Here is a 21,092-nt window from a genome sequence, read left to right as displayed (position 1 = left end):
AGCATTAGATGATATTTCTTAGTATTAAATAGTAGGAAATGTAAGACAAATAATAGCAAGACCGAGTACACCCCCTCTCGTCCCACCTCACCCACAGCTGATCAAATGTCAAGAAAATGGAGTTTAGTTACGCATTTTAGAATTCAGATTAGAAAAAATACAATATGAATCTGGATAATATAATTTTTATAACCCGTCTGGGTTAGAATGGATAGTGCAACTCCATTTCAACCTTGGACTGCTGACGATAGTGCGAAAAATGTTAAAACCGAAAAAGAACTAGATGACGCGAAACTTCATCGGGAAAATGTCAATCATCCAAAACATACGCAAACTGCGTCTTACGATAAAGAAAGTGTCGCTTTTCCAACTAACGCTCCCGGATCGTCGGCCACCGCAGGCCCTGGTGTCGAAACCGCTAGGACAACTGAGTCTAAAATGGACTCTGCCAAAATAGCTTCTATGCAACAAATTGTTGAGAATACTCTCAGGTATTCATTTCTAATCTTCTATGTCACTTCTTTTATATTCTGTTTGTAGCACTATTATTCATACATGCAATGTTAAAACTTTCTTCTTAATGCTGTATTTTGGCAACTTGTATCTCTCTATCCCAAGTATAAGAAGTCAATACATTTACTTTCTTGCCTTATATACTCAAAGTTTTGTTATTACGAACATTTTTATTAAATTTCTTACTGTGTGTATAGAACAAGAGCTATAGACTAAGATCGTATACTGTAAAAAAAAATTACAAAGAAATTATAAATAATACTTAAATTCTGTTCTACAAAAAAATAAACCTAATTCAATTATAGTAATACTAGTAATTTTTATTTAAAAACTAAGAACTACTCAACCAATTTTGATAAAATTTCTATTCGACCAATCTGTAAGTATATCCTTTCAGATAAAAAATTACTTTACATTAATTGGTTTACAATGGCGGAGTTAAAAGGAAACAATCATAAAAAAATATAGGCAAATTGAGGATCTCCTTCTTTTTGAAGTCTGTTGAAAAAGGAATATGTATATTTACTACATTTCATATAATATTTAGTAATAGCCTATTAAACTGTCTGAATCCTAGAAAAGACAAATAATTTCTTAATTGATTTTCTATTATGATTAATTTGATGACGAGTTGAATGAAATCACGGTTGTTTGATTAAGTAATCTTTACTTGTGGTAATGGGAACTTTAAATAAAAAATAACATTCATATTAAGTGTAATGTAAATTTTGTGAGGGACCACTCTATTTTTGTCATTATATCCGGAAGTCGTTACAGGCAAAAGTAAAGAGATACAGACACATACACATGTTTTTTTCTTTGCACAAATCAGCATTGTTTTCACTGTTTTTCAGTTTTGAAATGATTTCTGCCTTTTCTTTAACAGTAAATGTGCGTCGAGGCAGTCATACTTATCCAAAAGTTTACTAAACTCAGTTGCTACTCAGATCACTTTGTAACTAAACCAAAAATTCAACTTTAAAACATACACACTTCCCTACCTACTTAGCTAATATCTATAAACAATAGGTAAAGGTCTCCATACTTGTTGACCATCTGTGTGGATGTAAACTAAAAATTAGAAATGTTTGTGAAAGAAAGAAATCTTGGTGTCTCTTTAGAGGCCAACTTTGGTCGTAATATCTGCATGAGATTTCTAGGAATTTGTTACAAATGATTAATTAAAAACGGTTGTTATACCTGAACTCGTTACATCCAAAGTCGCTATAGCCACATGAATTTTGTACTAAAGTATGCTTTAAATTCAAGGGACTTAGGTTTAACGTAGCTATAGGCAAATCATTGCTACAACCGAAATCGTAATAAATGAAATTCACTGTATTTGATGCCGGGTTTTAAAGTCCATTACCTATTGCATTTAATAATTATAAAGACACTAACACAGAATACTAAATTATATATGCATGTGTCTTGGGTGTTTTACCATAAATAATCATACCTAACTTAGGATAATAAATACATATGATGAACATAAATATAATCAAATTAATTAAATAGGTTTATAAAATACTACTTGTTTACTCATTGAATTATCTTACAAATAATAGTCCCATTTAATTTTCATGTAGTGTGTATACATGTAGTAGCCTATGATGTAATTAATGTAATATTATATTTTGATTATAAATTTAGATATTTTATGGGCATCATATTAATTTTGTATATTGTGGTAACATAAAGCACTACCAATGATGAAGAGCTTAATATACCTCATTTATAAAAATACATCAATCATTTTAGGTTACATGTTACACTAAAGATCTGGACAGACATACACTTTGAAATGTAAGAGTTGCTTCGGAGGCACCATTCTCTGTCTCTAAAATTAAAATTTCAACAAAAAGTTATTTCAAAAAGTAAAAATATACAAAATTTTTAATAAACATGCTTAGAACTGCTTTACATCAATTCTCAATACTCTATACCATTAATAGTTATGATAAACTATCAAATTAAAATTGTTAAGATTCATATGTTTACAGAAGGGCATCTTAGAATCATCCCTATTTTGAAATACAAATTTTAGTGTGCTCTTTTTAATTTAATATTTTTATTATAAATTTTATGGCTATACATGAAAAATTTATTCAAGATATTTATTTATAATATTTGCAGCCAAGAGGGTCGGCAACGTGTAGCACAGCTACTGGAGGCTGTGGAGGCTCTAAGTGGTGCTGAAAAATTGTTGCTTTACCTTCGGCTGCCTACAGGTGTCCCTCCACACGATCCTTTGAAACAACCCATCAACCCATTGGGTTCCAGGTATGGCTGCATTTTTATGTATACAGTTTGTATGGGGCTTGTACCCATTCTACCACTATATTTGAAAAGAAACCTAATTAAAGAAAAGGAAGAGTGTTAAATTCAAATATGCTTTGTATTTGAATTTATCACTGCAACTTACAATTCTGTTTTGTTTCCTGGTACAAAATTAATATGAAATCCAACAATTCAAACTCATTGTCAAATATGATGGAACATTAACATCACTTTAATTAATGTTGGGGGGGGGGGGGAGATTAAATACAATATCAATTATCTATTATTATTACATTTAATAGTTAAATAGAATGGCATAGAATTTCTAAATTGTATTTAATTAAGAAATTACTATTTGGGTTTAATTATTCTTTATGCTATATTATTTTTGTACTATATTCATTAAAATGTTATGAAATCCTTAACTTGTATTCTTTTTTCTTGTGTTTTATGTATTAATTTATATATATTTGTCTATTATAATATAAAAAGCTTCATCTAACAATCATCTAATCTTATAATGTTGAGTTCATTCTAATGGACAAGTCATACTAGAAATCTAATTCTCTAATAAGTTATAACATATCTTTCTAGGGCTGAACTTCAACAGACTGTAACTTGGATACAGACACATTTAGAAGTTGACCCTGATGTCTCTTTGCCAAAACAAGATGTCTATGATGAATACATGTAAGTCCAATATTCATATTTTGTTATTAAATTTTTGTTTTGGAAACAATAGTTTTTATTATAATTTGTCAGCTTCAAATGTGGCACTCTATAGGAATATTATCAACTAAGGCAAACATCTCAGAGATATACATACTATATAACCAGGAAAGAAGGGTATATAGGGCATCCATCTTTTATACGTCACAGCAAACAAGCAAGCAAGATACCACACTCAAAAAGCGATGTACAGTAATAAACATTATTAGTACAAAGTGTAAAGTACTAAACTATTGGCCATGTAGAATAATCAATGTATCCATTAAGCTCTAAATCCAAATATTATATAAAACCTGTAGCATTTACAGTTCAGTTAAAATGTTTATTTATAGTCTTACAAATAATGACATATTTTTTCATAGAGAAATAGAGCTTAGAAGTACATACATTATGGTGAATCTACACAAATATACTTCTTTGTATTGAAATTGCAACTTGTAATAAAATACCTTTATAATTTATAAGTTGTGCCCGCAACTGTCTATGTGACGAAGGCTTATGGAAAATATTTTCATTATTTAAAAATAATAAAATTTTGTTTCAACAGTGCACATTGTATGAGCAGTAATATGAAGCCATTATCAACTGCTGACTTTGGCAAAGTTATGAAACAAGTGTACCCATCAGTTCGACCACGTCGCCTTGGTACACGTGGAAACTCTAGGTAAGTGGCACTATCGATATAAAAATAGTATAGGTATTAGGTATCTACTTAATATAATATTGTGATGACACCTAAGTCATTGCAAAAAATATCGAATAAGTGGAAGAATACCTTTCTATTATTTGTACATGTTTATATGATGAAATTCTTATGTCAGAGAAATTATAGATAAGCTATCGAGTAATTTCGTCAGGGCCGACAACACATGCGTGATGCCCTAGCCGTAGGTAGACCAACAAAGGAACTGTATGTTTATTTGATACCAACGTGGTATAGAAAAATATATCATATATAACGAATAGATTAATAATGAGTGAAGTAATTGCATAATCTAGTTTTCACCTAATAAAATAATATTGAATGCTTATAAATCGGATTTAATTAATCCACATTTCAACGTTCTTTATAAATTTTATCTGAAAAATATAATCTAAAATCTGTTTAAAAACATTAATCACGACTATGAGAACACCCTCTTACTTTTATTCTCATGTTCTATCCCAAAGTTGGTTCATAAAATGATTTAAAAAAAAATACTTTTACCGTGTAAAAGATCATCTTTTTGTATCGTGTCAAAAGTTTATAGGCTTAGGACGACTTACGTATCTTCTGAAATACAAACCACGTAAAAACAAATGTTTTAAAGACTGTCCAGACATTATGTTCAAAAATAATTAAACAATTTTCCATGTTTCTAATTGATTATTTAAACGACCTTCGAGGTCGGATACTTAAAATATGTAATGATTTATAAATTTATGTTAGTTTACTTAATATTTAAATATAAGACACATTATGGTATATAACCATAATGTGTCTTTACAAAAGTATTATTGTATTTGTATGTATGAATTAGGCATCTAATGATTATTATTGCAATCAAATTAATTTACTTTAATAAACTTAAGTTGTACGTAACATTGAAATTAGAAAAAGGTTTAATTTGCTCTGATGATTTAGTTTGAAATTTTAAACCCGTATTTTGAATCCTCTTGCGAAAAAACTTTTTTTATGAAGTTAAAATGAGTTAACAATTACAAAACCGTTTTAAACCGTTGATATTATTAGTATATTATTGGTAATGAAATAGAGCACTGTAACGAACGGAAGGACGAAATCGTGTCATAAGGCTAATACTGTAAAATGGAGATTATTAAACTTATAATTCATTTTTTTGCTTCACTGGAACTTCCTATTACCACTTTACTTTCAGTGTCTGTTATGTTACAATAGATAATATAAAAATATGAAATCACACCTCAATTACCTAGACTAGACACCGTGTGGGTGAGGCACGTGTTTGCAACCGACCTATTGTACCTATTTGAATGCTTCATTTATTAGTAACGAGCCATAGAGTTCTGACTTTTAGTCCATGACGTATACATAAAAAGAATATTGATATATATATTCTTTTTATATATATTATACATAAAAACTCTTAACTCTTTTATGAATTGTTATATTGAATTTCAGAACAGTTTCAACCTTTTGACATACTTTCAAGGGTTTGTTTTTCATAGTTTATATTGTATAGTTAAATGTTAGTTTATTTTTTTTAAATATGTATTACAGTTAATTCATATATTTTGCAGTTTCAAATACTGCAAAATATATGAATTAACGTTAATAACAACTGCTGTTATTATAATTGTGCGATAATGCCAAACTTTAGTATTTATCGGTTTTTGAGGGAATCATCTATATGGATGGATGGACAAACAAAATCTATTAATTGAGTCATTATCATCAACGTCCCACTACTGAAATCACTCTCCTTATTAAGAGTAGGTATATTAAACTGCTATTACCACGCTGCCTCTGGGCATAGTTTGTATAGTTTCATAATTTTGCTTTCATTACACAAGTTTCTTTCCTTAGTCGCTCCTTATGATATCCTAACGATAAAAAGCGTGGTGGCACATTGAATTCTTACAGTAACACCGCACAAATAGATACATTTTACACAATTTACTATAAAGTTATATTTGTTTGTATAAGCGTTATTGCATATGTTAAAATTAAAAAAGTAAAGTTTTTATTATTGTTTCTGTTAATTTAAGATACATATACTCTTTAGCCTAAAAAATAAAATTTTCCTCATGCCTGTTGTATGTATGTAGTATCTGCTATGTAGTTTTTGTGTATAATTAAAGTTATTTTACGATCCGTAATTTTGATAGTGCATTTCGCACAGTCCTTCCATATTAAGTAGCTAGTTGGCCTTGTTTTACTAGTTTGATTCGAGCTCTATATGCTAAACAGTAACATCAATTGTCTGATTCTCGTATTAGGATATGTAATAGGTTTATGGAAAACGGACTAAAAACACTTAGAAATTTTTATCCAGACCAGCCCTACTTCATCATAACTTCAATCAATAAGTTGACCATTGCCAAAGTCCATTAAGAAGTCTCTCCTATATGTAACGGCTTTCTCGTACGTAATTGTTGTTGTGTTTAAGTATGTCTTGCGTACCCAATCCTAATTTATTTTAAAAAAGTCGTTGTTGTATACAGCCTGATCCAAAAATTTAACAAAAGTAATTATTCTAGAATAAATCCTAAAGTTATGTGTATTTTGTTGACATACTCTGACATACATAAATTTTCACTTCTTATAAACAATTATTATTAATTGATTTTTTTTTATTTAATTTTCATTAAAAGTATCATCATTTATATATATAAAAAATATTTTTAAATTATGGACTAATCTGGATTACACGCCGTGTCACTTATGGTCACTAAAACGTAAATTCTCTTCATAACGAATATTACATTTAAATAAAAATATCTCAAAATATTATTATTTCATAAACGAAATTTTATTGTAAACATTTTAAACTAGTTTTATAATTTAAAAAGTCAAATATAAATTGGAATAACTCTTCCCAAATTGCCGTGAACATATTCTGCTAATATAGCGCTGTGTGTGTGTGCGCAAGATGCGGTCAAACCATCAAGGTCATGGGCATATCTAACCCCGTATTAATGTTTATTGACGTTATTTGTATTGTCCTCAAAATCATATATACGATGGTTTATTACTAATAACATATTGCTTTACAATCTAATAATTCCCTTCTAAAATAATCGAACATACATAATAATCATCATGCACTTGGTTTCATTTTATAATGTGTCCATGTTTGTATTTGTAAGCATTAGTGACAAGCTATTAATTAACTTAATATTTTTTATTACTGTTATTATATTTAATTTATCTTGTTGTTACCATTTTTATATTTTATAAACTAATGGTAAATGGTAACCATAGTCTTAAGATATTATCATCATAGACGCCACAGATTACTCTGTTGTGATCCTCGAACTTCGCCATTCCTAAGTACCGTAGTGTTGTCTCATGTCAAAGTTAGTACTGGCAGTGTCATTCATCAGTGCGAAACTTTACTATGTCTGCATCGCTATCATGGTAGAAATTTGTGAGATGGTAGTATCTAATCAGTCAAGTTACACTGATTACTGTCATATGAGCGGAATGATGGCTGGCTCATTCGTTATACTCGTGAACGACTATTGTTTGTGGAGACTGGTCTGCTCTTGTTTGCTTGTTTATTTCACATTAAATAATACATATAAATAAAGCTAATCATTAATGTTAATCATAATCACAGTACATATTTAAAATTATCTTTTACATCGAATTAAATAGAAAAGAGTAACTGGCTCTAGCTTGTTCTTCTCAGTAGATACCAACATTTTGAACCCAGCAGTAGAATCGTAAAAAAGATTTAAAATAGCTTGTAAACAAGTGCATTTGATTAAAAATTATACCGTTTTATTCATAAAACATCTTGTTAAAGAACCCTTTAGCTAAAATACCAAATAATACTATTGAACGTGGGTAATACAGCATTATTCCTTAACATTCAATAACTAAAATAGGCTTATTGAAGGATTTATGCTATTATGTTGTTATTGATTATTACGTTGCAAACTTGTCGAGTTCTACAAACAGACAGAATTAGCTGTCAAAATATGTGGTTTAATCTTTATATATCTTGATAAATATAATATTTAATTTAAAAAAATATGGTATTTTTTTACTTGTGAAATAAGTCAAAGTGAAATAATTCATGTTCAAAATTAAAGGAAAATGGTTAAAAAAATAAATTTGACAGCTATGTTTTTTTTTCTGCAATGAACATTAAAAAGGTATCCAAACACGATCAATTTAAAGTGAACTTGTTCATTTATATAATTTTTGGACATTCAATGTTATGATGGAAATTTCTACCATTATGTAAAGAAGGGTTAAGTAAATACAATGTTGACTGAACATGTCTTTAAAATGGGTTTGCATATCGTATTATAATAATGTAATTCTTCATAATTTACTCGCAGATTTTCAATTGATTCATATTATAGATCATAAAAAAATTAAGGATTTCTAATTTCATGCGTAAATATACTATTTTTATTTGATATTACTCATTTTGAGGTTAAAATGTTCTTATAGTAGGCATTAGTCCATTACAACTTTATAAGACCGCTGTTTGATGTTGTCGCCTTATCGTCTCGATATACTGTGTTTATGAATAACACTGTTTGTTATTACAGGTTTATGATAAGTTTATAGATCATCTATATCTGACATCGATATTGAATAGCTATTACAGAGTTACATATGCATTTATGAAGAAAGATTTTTATAATCATTTTATTTCCTTCTTATAGAAGGCTTATAAAGGATTTATAATTTATATGAATAAAACGGTATTTCTCTCTCTCTCTCTCTCTCTCTCTATATATATATATATATATATATATATATATGTTTCAGTGAATTAAGTGAACCATTTTCATCTTTTTTTTTTTACAAAAGTGAGGGATATTAACTGAAAACTTTAATAAGTATTCAATATTCATCATCATATCAAAGGGTTTTGCTAGTAGTTGCCACACTTGGCAGACGGATTGGCAACCGCAGTTAGGCTTTGGTGATGTTTTAAAACAGACGCTCGACCTTAATGTTTCCTTGGTCGCCTCTTACGACACCTACGGGAAAGAAAGGGGCCCATTCCATTATTACTATATTATACACTATATTATTCGCTGAGACCACATGATGGCTAAAAATTCAGTTTCGTATTATGTAATATTTATAAAATCTTTTATTCTGACTGACTAAATAGTCAGAGCCAAAACTACTAAATTTAGAAATTGAAATTTGGAACAGGTTTATTTTATTACTTAAAGAAGAAAATTTCACGCATGCAAACCCACAAGCAACAATTAGTTAAATATATTTATATAAATTTGTTTGAAATTAAGATAGATATCGCGTTACTTAAAAATAAAAATAATTGGAAACCTTTTAAAAAGTAAATAGTATGTGGTATTTACCGTGGTGGAGTTAGTTTTCTTTAGATCAAACAGCCGTCTATGCTTATGTAGCAAAAAAAATCTAAAATTAATTATTATTATCATTTTTTGGATTCGAGTACTTCAGTATAAAATCGATGTTTGTCTTATTTTATAATTATCTTATCAGTCTAGTGATAGAGAATGGTTTAAAACATGACTATCAATGATGTGATTCTATCTACATCAGTGCCTATGTTAAAATAGGAGAAGGGGTGATTCTTGATATATTATTATGCCATTCTGATACTTTACTTAGAATATATTTAATTTTATTTAGAATAAACAAAATCATATATAAATCACAATAAATATTGGGTTCAAGTCTTAAATGTACTTGACATTGTCTTTTAAGTCACCTACTTATAAAATTAATTCGACTTCAGGAAACAACTATATAGTACAAAACAAAATCGATTCCCGTCTGTCTGTCCCTATGTATGCTAAGATCTTTAAAACTACGTAACGGATTCTGACGCGGATTTTTTTAATAGATAGAAAGATTTAAGAGGAAGATTTATATGTATAATTACATGCGTAATATAGTAGACAAACACTGATAATTTTAGAGGTTTCTAATGTAATGTAGTAAAGTAATGGGGGCACGTAGCGCTATTTAGTATCAGCATTGCACCCGTGTGAAGCCGGGGCGGGTCGCTAGTATATAATAAATATAAATAGTGGTAAACAAAGTATTTATCCTTGAGAGACTGCAAAAGTGTCACACACATTGTCAACCATAGTCTGTTTTCTAATCTGAATATGATGCAAACCAATTATGTAATTACATAATATCAGTCGATTTCGTTTCTTAATTGTAATTATCTCTAATTTATGATTTATCAAATCCTCCTGGTGTAACTATTAAATAAACCGGCCAAGTGTAAGTCAGACTCGCGCACCGAAGTATCCGCAGAAGTTTTTTTTTTTTTATTCTCTCAATGAGGCATAGATATACCATATAATAATATAAAATTTACTTTACCGATTTTTATAGAAATTTATGATCGTGAAATTCTTTTTATGTTAACTTATAATGAAACATGTTTGGTCTAACACAGTTCTTGTAATAAAGACAGGATAGCAGAAATGGTTGTACTCAACGCAACTACTTATTGCACTTCAAAATAACAACTCTATTTTAATAAGAATCCAGCACATACGTTATGCACACACTGTTATGGGATGAATTGATACGACGAATTTAGTAGTGACGTATATTGCAACTGATTAAGAACTGACAAAATTAACAGGAAAAAATATTTTACATACTGAATAACAAACAAAGAAAATTTATAATAAAAGGCGGATTAAATATCCAGTACTTGGAGTGCTAAATTAACAATTACTAAAAATTTTATTAGGCAATCTACTTTCATTAAATGAACATAGAAGACGTTGTTACGTGCGAGGTAGCGTTGGTACGTATTCAGACTTCGTAATCACCCAAAATCCAGTGATTTCATCCAGTGAAAAAAACGGAAAATGAGAAAGGAACGTAGTCAAAATATAAAATTAATATTCAAACCTTTCTTAAACATAGTGTGATGAAAGACGTGTTTTTTATAAAACTCTAAATTTTACAATTAGTAGTATTGTTTTTATAAAGAAACAAAAAAGTTTTTTTATATGTTATTTGTATATTTGGTTGAATGCTATTATAACCTATTTTTTTATTTTTATCGCTTGTTTTGGTAGTCAGTGTATATTTATTATCTCTTTTTAATCTTCGTCTTATCTCTATATGAGTATGATAGTTACTTATTAAGGCAATTGTCATTCTGTTTTACTGCTAATATATACCTAATAAATACCTAATAAATTAAATGAAATGTCATCCTTAATTTAATGAAAGTTACTAAAATAAAATAAAAAACTTTTAGAGACAAAACTTAGTTGCCGTTCGTGGTCTCATCAAATATTTAATGAAAAAGCTCGCAACTTTATCTACGTGAACTCAAGAGAATAAATGACAAATAAAAGCGTTTGACTGAGATAAAAATATCCTGTATTAAACAAAAATGTATTCCGCATTTTTGTTTAATAATAATTTATTTATTTATTTATTTTATTTATTTATGGCAACAAACAATTTAAACATAATATTAAAAAAAAGAAAAATTCAAGTGCTGCTTATTATTAAATTAGAAATTTTGTATTTTAATATTTATTACTCGGTCATACCTAAACGGCTAGATTTGAATTTGTTGCACAGATGGGTTTTATCCTTGATTAGGTTACTTTTACTTAATTCATTTCATGCAGGCAACACAATACGGATAGTTTATAAAATTAGGATTGCAAAATACGAAGAGGTTTATATTAATATAAAACTTTTTATGTATTTTATAGATATTGTTATGCGGGTCTTCGTAAAAAGATAAAATTAGAAGTACCTCAACTTCCTGATTTGGGTGATTCTTCTAAGGTACGTATATATTTTATATTTTAATCGTTTATTTAAACCGTGCTCATCCCAGGATGCGAGCAAAGTTACGCAGAGATGTTCGAAAATACATATGCGTCTTTTATAAGGGGTCACCTGAAGAGGAGGGATTGTTCGTAACGGGGCTTAACAGCCTCATTGCTAACAATATGTCAGGTCAATCTCCACGCGGTATCCCTCGGAAACTATCGTGGTTAATTTTTGGCGAATTCGTCATGATAGACCCACTGACCTGCTTTCATCCTTATTTATCATTTGATCATTTTACTAATACCCCGCTAGTGTATATCGATAGTACAGACGGATTACCATTCCATTATCACTTTAAACAGTAACTTATAGTTTACGAGGGAAAAAGGGATTGTTGGTAATGGAAACTAGTAACCACATTGCTAGTATAATATACTATCGTTATTATCGCTAGTATAATATAATATACCATTAATATACTATCAGGACGATCTCACGCGGTTCCCCCTGCAAACCATCATGGTCAATTATCGTCACAATGGTTTAACTGAACTGCTTCTATCCTCACCTATCATCCTTCAGTGGTGCATTATATTATAATCTATTACAAAAAAAAAAAAAAACCTGGCAAATAATCTTAAATACATCAATGATTTTAATAGGTAAAGTATGTATATATATGTAGTATATGTTTTTTGCAAATATTCAACTGAATTTGTACTGGTAAGTCATTTAAAATATTGCTCCAAAAACCGATATCAAGCTTACTACAATTAATACGGAATTAACAATAAATAAATAAAATTTTTGCACTGTCAGATGTCAATAGAAATGTCAAAAGTAAATTAAACCAATAGGCAAAAAATTAAAACAAATGTATACACTGATAATTTCGAATACAAATGTGTATTAATATAATGTATAAATAATATCTAATGTATAATAATAAATTTATTATTTTTCAGGAAATAAATGTTACATTGAAAGAAACTGAAAGAATAGTGTGTGAATGGGCTGAAACTAAATTAGGTATGTATAATGAATATACACCTTACACGTGTGTCCAGTAATAAAGTGCATTTTTGCAAGCAAGAGATTTAGATATATTCTTATGTTAATCGACATAAATTTAAGTTTCAGTGATGGAGACGGATAATGATGATTCTGAAACTCTTTGTAAAACAACCGATTAAAAATAAAAAATAAATTTACATTTCCTTACTAATATTATAAACTACTTGACATGTCGAACTTCGTGCCGCCTAACATTTTTTACATGTGTTTTCCGAATATTAATTTTATTCTTCTTTTCGGGGCGAGACGAATCCAAAAAATCATACATCATGAAAGTCTTCCAGCCTTTCTAAATTTATAAAGGGTGTAACCAACCAGACTTTGTTTTATTTATATAGATGTGTATGTGTCTTTGTTTGTTACCTTAGCGCCTTTATGGCTTTATCAATCACTATGTAATTTGGTATACACATACTATATGGGATTAAGAAGGATATAGGCTACTTTCTATACCGGTCACATGTACGAAGCCGGGGGTAAAAACTAGTCTTTAATGAAAAATATTTTTATTAGTAACTAAATTTAAATACACTAAAATAACTACTTTTCTTATAGAAGAGTATATAATTAAATAAACTTATCATGTTTTTTTTGTAGGTATTAAGTTTTCGAATCTAACCGAGTTATCACGACATATTGTATCCGCTGGAGCGCAACACGCGGTGCCGGGCCCCGCTAGTAGCTCTCCGCCGCCGGCGCAGATACATGGTACTCATACATACATTATTTATATACATATAATAAAATTGTAGCGATATCATTACATAATCGGTTCTATTTGTATGATTGTTTAACCTTCACACAAACACAACTGTACCAAATGTGAAAATGTGCTCATAGTACTCCTGAAGGTCGTATTTAAAATTTGCTGTATGTTTTATCTTGATACATCATTTAGAAAAATATGTCATTTAAAAATATAGTAATTATACAAGAGGAAATTAAAATCGTAAGCATCTTTTTAATGGAGTTTGCTAAGAAGGAAACAAATTCTTAATTTTTTGGAAAAAAACCCTTAACTCATTTGAGAAAATATGTAATTTCACTGGTAAAATATTCTCTAAAAATACAATTATTTATTTCAATTTCACCCTTTTTATTATAGTTATAAATCAGATTAAGTGCTATAGTATCTTTATATCTTATTTGATGAAACAATTAATGTGGAAATACATCAATACGACACATTTTTTTTATACAACTTAGAATGGCAAGCATGCTGACGGTCCACCTGATGGAAAGTGGTAACCATTGTTTATAAACATGAGCAGTACCATAGGTATAATGGCGTATACTGTTTCGCCCATAATACCCCCATGCGTTGCCATTCCTGAGGACTCAGGTGTTATTCCTCTGTACCCTGTAAATTCACGCCATATCCCACCCTTCAAACCGAAACACAGCCATGCAAACATCTGCTTTACGATTGAAACACGAATGGGACAGAGGTAGCCAAGCAAACGACTTTTGTACCAAGTCTCCCTCTGGTACCTTAATTTAATTAATTTAGAACGCGAGATCGTATCGTCATCATCATATCAGCCGTTATCTATTCATTGCTAAACATAGACCTCCCTTGGGGGTTTTTCCAGTAGTTGCCACACTTGGCAACTGGTTTGACGACCGCAGTTAGGCGTTAGTGATATTTTAAGAGGAACGCTGCTGCCCATCCCTTGACCATTAAGTTCCTTTAGTCGCCTCTTACAACACTTACGAGAAAGGAAGGGATGACCAATCTATGCTGGGACCACACAGCGATCGTATATCTACAAGTATTTTCCTTAATAACAAGCAGCTTTTGCACTGTAAGAAAAACTTTTTCGTTACGGTTTTTTGTTCGTTCAAAATTAATTTGCGATCGGCATCAAAGTAAGTCCCATTGATTACAAATATGCGTTATTACATCATTATAATAAGACATTTGATATTGTTACGATTATTTTTCTTCTATATTTGTTAAGAACACCCATTTTTTTTTCCAATGGATGATATAATTATCTATTCTACATATAAACATTTACTTTGTCAGTTACATTTTTTATTTTAATGGTTTAGAGTTAAAAACAATAGTTTGGGTAGCTTATATGAATAAAGTTTACTTAAGTAAAATTTAACTATTTTAGTATTAAGTATTCAAATATTAATGAACGCGTAAATTATTAAAATTTGTTATTGACTATGTTATTAACAAATGCATAACTAGTCATTTGTTCCATTTCAGGATCGTCAGATGAAGCCGCCAGTCGGCAGTTAATGAAACAATTGAAAAGAAAAATACAGGTACGCTCCTTTCAATTTAACTATATACTGACTATAAGTAGAATGTGGTTGTATGGATTTATTTATATTTTAGACACACGGAACACCTGGACGACCGAAGAAAAATAAGAGCCAAGAAACAACCGGTGAATCGCCCCCGTCAACTTCATATATGGGCCATCATCCAACAGTAAAGCATGAAAGTGAGCTGCCGCCCGAGACGGGGTACGCGTATCAGCCGGCGTACGTGCCTGTGTACGAGGGCCGAGGGCAGTTCACCTACTCGGGACACCCCCCGCCGCCGCGCGCCCACCCTCCACTGCCACACACGCCGCTAGTACCCCCCACACCCCACCAGTCACCTCACTCCACCATACCTGTACATGATTATAGGCAAGATCCTTACGTCTTCGATCCACCTTACGCACCTCGCGATCTCACTGTGCCCACCGAACCGGTGCACAATCTTCCCATTAACTTGAGTACCGACTCCTCTCTCGACCTGTCGACGGAGCGTATCGATTGGCAACGTCGCCGGCCGCCAGAGCCGCCACCGGCCCGTCTCCCGCTCCCGGGCAAGAAACTCATCTTGGAAACTTACCAAAGTGAGACTCAAGCGAGCTCACCGCGCTCTTCCCAAACAGACACACGTTCGCACCAGCCATCTGAGGAATTCCCGCGTACGGAGTATCTGCCCAAGAAGATGAGGGCCGCCGAAATCATGGGCGGTAAATTAGCTGCCGCGCGGCTGGCTTCGGCCAGCTCCGACGCGGCCTCGACTTCTGTCGGTGTTAGTGCCGAGCACTCAGTTCGTCCCGAGGCTGCTTTTTTAGAGGATCCAAAAAACTTAACGAGCCGGTCCAAAAGCACCGCCGCGGCGCTGGTCCGGGAGGAACAGGAGGCGGCGAGTCCCACACAGTCGGTGAAGGCTCCGACCCCTAAATCCGAACGCACAAAACAAAAAAATACCAACCGAACGAGGGGATCCTCGCCGGATCGGACGGACTCACCCGAGCAGCCAGCAACGCCCGATTCATGTTGTGGTCTAGGGATCAATATCAAAACAGGCATCATTTGCAAAGAAAAGCATTCTGAAATTCTTAATAGAGAACGGGTAATTAGTATCTGTAATATAGATAAACACGATTTAGACGATTATCTAAATGAAGGCAATAGCCAAGAACACGAAGAAGAATTACTTCGTTATTTTCATCAGCGCGACGCTGAAGTGGAGGTTGATCCGGGAACAAATACATCTGAAAATGCAGTGGCTTTTTTAGAAACAGGCCAGGACCCACACGACGAACATAGTCAGGGTAAAAATGAGAAAATTTCACAATTAAGGGAATTATTGGCCAAAAATTTAAAAAACCAAAGTGGGTCCGCTTCTCAGAACGTGCCTATTCAGGAAACCGAACCACCAAAAGAAAATTTACAAGACCAACAGTCAAATAAATCTGATGGTGTATTTAAGCCGCTTGTATCTACCAGTGAAGGTGAAGTAGTAAATGGACCTATTCTATCGCATCAAACGATGAATGTCAGCAAACATGGTAATTCAATATCAACTGAGAATGGAACATCATTACTATATGTGAATGATAATACCCCTAATCAATTAATGTCAAATGTCGGGGGGTCGCATATATATAATGGACATTGTCATAATGAACCACAAAGTCCAACCACGAGAACACAACAGTATAAGTTTGTGCCAATATCCGATGGGTGTCATTCTCCTAGACATTTTAATTCTAAATCACCACTGGGGTTCGGGCAGAGGGGACACAGTCCCACTAAAGTAAATAAACCTATAATGATGGGAGGGTCCTTACAGACTTCACCAATTTCACATAGTACTGCAGCTAGCCCATTTGTAAGTCCCAGAAATACACCAGTACCCAGATCACGTCTTTGTTCACGGCCAATACCTAAACATAACGGTCGAAAAAGACGCAATCCATTGTCTTTAGGTATGGTAGAGCCATCTTCTAAACAATTTGTAATGCCAAGTGAACAGAAATTTATGAGTAAAATGCCACAAGACATCACAAGACAAGTATGCGTTCCAAACAAGTATTGCCAACCAATCTCAGCACCGCCGTCGCCTAATATTCTTTCCTCACAGTACAAAAACCAATCATTTGGCATACCAAATGGAAGTAGTAATTTGAATCTAAACTTTTTGCCAAATGCCCCTTTTCGAGATCATATGAATGGAGATCTTACACAGCCCTTATCTGCTGATCCCTTATCAAGCGAAGTAAGCCAATTTTTCCCGGAAACGCCAGTGTACAGACCTGGGTTGGATGCATCTTTCCGATCGCAATCTGTGCCATTAAAACAGGGCATGCACAATATGGGACTTCTAAGTTATAACAATACACCAGTTGGATCCGTCCCACCTACGCCTGTCCCCAATGAATTTAGTGATTTTGGATCTCTTGCCGACACTTGTGACATATCTAAAGCTGGCCTAAATCCAGAAACTCTTGATAAAATTTATAATGCTATAGATAGTAGTAATGATGTACTTAACGCTGGCGCTACTGATACTCTTCTCAATGCAAGTGATAGTTTGAGAAATGGTTGTGATCCTTTGCCAGAACAACAAATACTTTCAGATGAACAACTAAGCTCGTTAATACCAAGTGGCGATGAATTGCTCGATAGAAACAGTCAATTCAATCAAGCTTTTCCCAGTGATAGTACTGGGACAGATCACGTAGACGATTTCTTGAAGCGAGCTAATAGTATAGAATTCGATTTATCGGAGTTAGAAGCCGACAAGAGTAAATATTACACGTCCCGATCAGTGCCTAGCACGCCATTACCTTATAAACGCACGGTGCCCAATTTGCAAATAGACTCGCGTCGTTCTAGAGAATTGTTTGCTACGGACAATTATTCCAATATATCGTCAAACGGCATGTCTTCAAAATCTGTACCATCCACTCCACAGCTTGCAGAGGATAGAAGCGTATTTAGTTACAGTAATAGAGATTACCTCATTAATGGTAATTCTGTATGTGGCTCTGCTCAAATACAGGATATTGTGGTGGACAATGACCAAGAGCTCAATTCACCACCTTACGATATGTTGCAGGAAGATATTTTGGACCCCTTGACGCTGGCCGACCTCGACAACGTCGATCTCTAGTCAGCCATTCTATTTATTACTGTTTGTAAATATAGTATAATGTTAATTTGTTTGTACAGATACCAAATATTGGTTATCTCTATAGAGTACAATGTTTATTTGTATGCCTTCAGTGAAGGCAAATTCTATTTGTGCATACCTTATTTAAAATAATGGCTTGCACACTCCCAAAAATGAGTCAATATACAATGCACCATGGTATTGTGATATATATATGTATTTATTTAAATATATCTATAACTTCAATCAATCACTTGACAGTACAGAAACTAAAATTATATAAAGCAGAGTAATCGTGTCGACACAATCGTATGACGTATATATTTTTTATATTTGACATGTTTAGTAAATAATCTTAGTATATCTTTTTATTAAAATAATAGTATTTAACATAGTTAAAATAAAAAGATATACTTTCTAAATTTTTTAATGATAATTTCCGAATTATAATATGTCAAGCTCAGTTATTAAATATGGCAAATATAAAAAGCAGATTATAATGTGATAATGATTTATAACGGCTATATTGCATGTCAATTGTTATTGGTCAAAAGGTCACCACAAAAGAAACTAATTGAACGTGGTCGAAATAAAAATAAAAGTATTTACGAGTAGGTATCTATTATTTAATTTTGACAACTAAATGTCGACCGTTGTAGAATCTATGGTTCCTCGTTCGTATTATCTCCGATGATATAACAACGAATGAGGTGATTGTCACCAAAAAAATAAATGGTAAAGTAAGTAAATGGAGTAAAACTAGGAAATTTAATGATTCAAATAACACGTTATCGTTCTAATAAATCAACATTCCCAATGGGCATGGAATGTGTATGTAGAATATAGATACTACGATAGTATCCATTATAAACTCAATTATATCAGTGCACCATTTTATTGAATCTGAACAGGATACTGTATAACAATCTGTGGATTCTAATTTTTTTTTATTCAATCCTTTGCAGTTGAAATATCCTATGCATAAAAGTATGTGTCGTGGGTGTTTATACAGAATTACTTAATTTTATCGATTATTAACCTGTCTAGATATTTGAATTTTGTAATTTGTAATAGGTAGTTTGTACAACTGAGCAATTTCTATCTTAAAAGATTAAAAATTATTGAATTTGGAGAATTTCAAAGTGCATTTAAATTTAGGATTGAATTTGCTAGTAAATTTGATTTTAAGATAACATGTAGATGAAAGGCATTCGGAACTGTCCTCATGCGCATAGGATAATCCAACAGCAAACAGTTTATTCCTTTTTACATACGTAATTCAATATTCAATTGGTTAAGAACTTTTCATTTTAACCACATTGCATCACATTTCCGAACGTCTAATCATGAACATTGACATGTTCATTAAAAACAGCGGAAAATGATGTGTTTTATTACTTCATATATATGTAATATGACTAGAAAAAAATGTGCGTGCCTCATGACTATATAATAAGCTGATAATGGAAAACCATAGAAAAAAACATCGAAATTTTTATATATATACATATATATATATATGTATACGTTGTATGACACAACCCATAGTTGATGTTGATGATATAGAAGATGAAATATTCCACCAATATTTTCGTAACGATGATAGTGTAGTAGATATTGTAGTTATTATCCAGACCAATGCAGCGTGCCAAGCGCGCTTAGTGAATTAGAATTGATTTTCTTAAGAAAAATATTATAAATAGTATATATTATAGTTTATAAAAATGAATTTATTGTAAGTTAGCACAAAGAATTAATATATTTTATTATCACATAGGAATTTTACTAATATACAAAATTTAATTAATATGCATCAAATGCGAAGTGAAATTTTAAATTTGCCCTTATGGCTGCAGTGAGCTTTATAGGAGGAATCCAAAACATTGTTGTATTATGGAGGCCGGCTTAAAATACCTAACCGTGATAGTAATCTAACAGCAAAATAAGATGATAATTAGAGAAAAATTGTAACAAAACATACTCCCAACAATATTGTCACATTTCAAAAGCAAATGAAACCCCCTAGTTGTTTGTATGATATAGGATTTTTGAGTTAACAACCTTCCTATGTTATGGTACTATTATCAGGGCCGTGCCTGGGTATATGGCCGCCTGCGTGCCAGTCTGTATGGCCGCCCCCAGGATAACATTAAAAAAAACTACTTTAATTTTTAATGTTTATTATTATACACAGGGCATCAAACCGGGAAAAAAATCAGTTTTTGGTTAACCGAAATCGGCCCAGTAAACAACTTGTAACGATTTGGCCGCCTCTTAATTTCGGCCGCCTGCGTGCGGTGCACGCAATGAACGCCCGTCAGGCACGGCCCTGACTATTATAAAAACATACTGTGAAATATTAAATTTTTATTCACAAATCCTATATCAATCAACTTTAATTTACTGTAAAAATAATAAACTTGGGGGCCGGCTTCTGTTGTTGTGGTCCAAAGTGATTGATGAACAGACACTTTATAAAGGCTGTTCAAAACACGTTAATGTATACCTAATTGTATATTTTTATTTTATTACAAGTTATTATTGTCATGTTTCGTCAATTAGCTCCGTTATATGCGGCCTAATTAATATTATACGTTGTATTAATTATAT

The 21,092-nt window shown here is 31.9% G+C and overlaps 1 protein-coding gene across 1 annotated transcript; it reads left to right on the top strand.

The window, feature by feature from the left end:
• Positions 1-91: 91 nt before the first annotated feature.
• On the top strand, positions 92-20,567 carry LOC113522659 (uncharacterized). Its single transcript, XM_026908422.3, has 9 exons — positions 92-491; positions 2,650-2,796; positions 3,388-3,483; positions 4,070-4,186; positions 11,926-12,001; positions 12,955-13,018; positions 13,661-13,771; positions 15,285-15,343; positions 15,417-20,567. The coding sequence occupies exons 1-9, from the start codon at positions 208-210 to the stop codon at positions 18,480-18,482; spliced, it is 4,020 nt and encodes a 1,339-aa protein (XP_026764223.2). The 5' UTR covers positions 92-207; the 3' UTR covers positions 18,483-20,567.
• The last annotated feature ends 525 nt before the right edge of the window (positions 20,568-21,092 follow it).

Source organism: Galleria mellonella, unplaced genomic scaffold (genome assembly GCF_026898425.1).
Source record: "Galleria mellonella isolate WM207_F2 unplaced genomic scaffold, CSIRO_AGI_GalMel_v1 utg38, whole genome shotgun sequence".
NCBI lineage: Eukaryota > Metazoa > Arthropoda > Insecta > Lepidoptera > Pyralidae > Galleria > Galleria mellonella.
Note: the sequence above shows the minus strand (reverse complement) of the source record. Positions and strands in the feature narration are given on the sequence as shown.

What these genes read in the sequence shown, in the direction of transcription:
- LOC113522659 (XM_026908422.3), top strand. Translation starts at nt 208, where the DNA reads ATGGATAGTGCAACTCCATTTCAACCTTGGACTGCTGACGATAGTGCG. An exon ending in GATGTCTATGATGAATACAT is followed by an intron (nt 3,484 to 4,069) that starts GTAAGTCCAATA and finishes TTGTTTCAACAG; the next exon opens with TGCACATTGTATGAGCAGTA. An exon ending in GCCGCCGGCGCAGATACATG is followed by an intron (nt 13,772 to 15,284) that starts GTACTCATACAT and finishes GTTCCATTTCAG; the next exon opens with GATCGTCAGATGAAGCCGCC.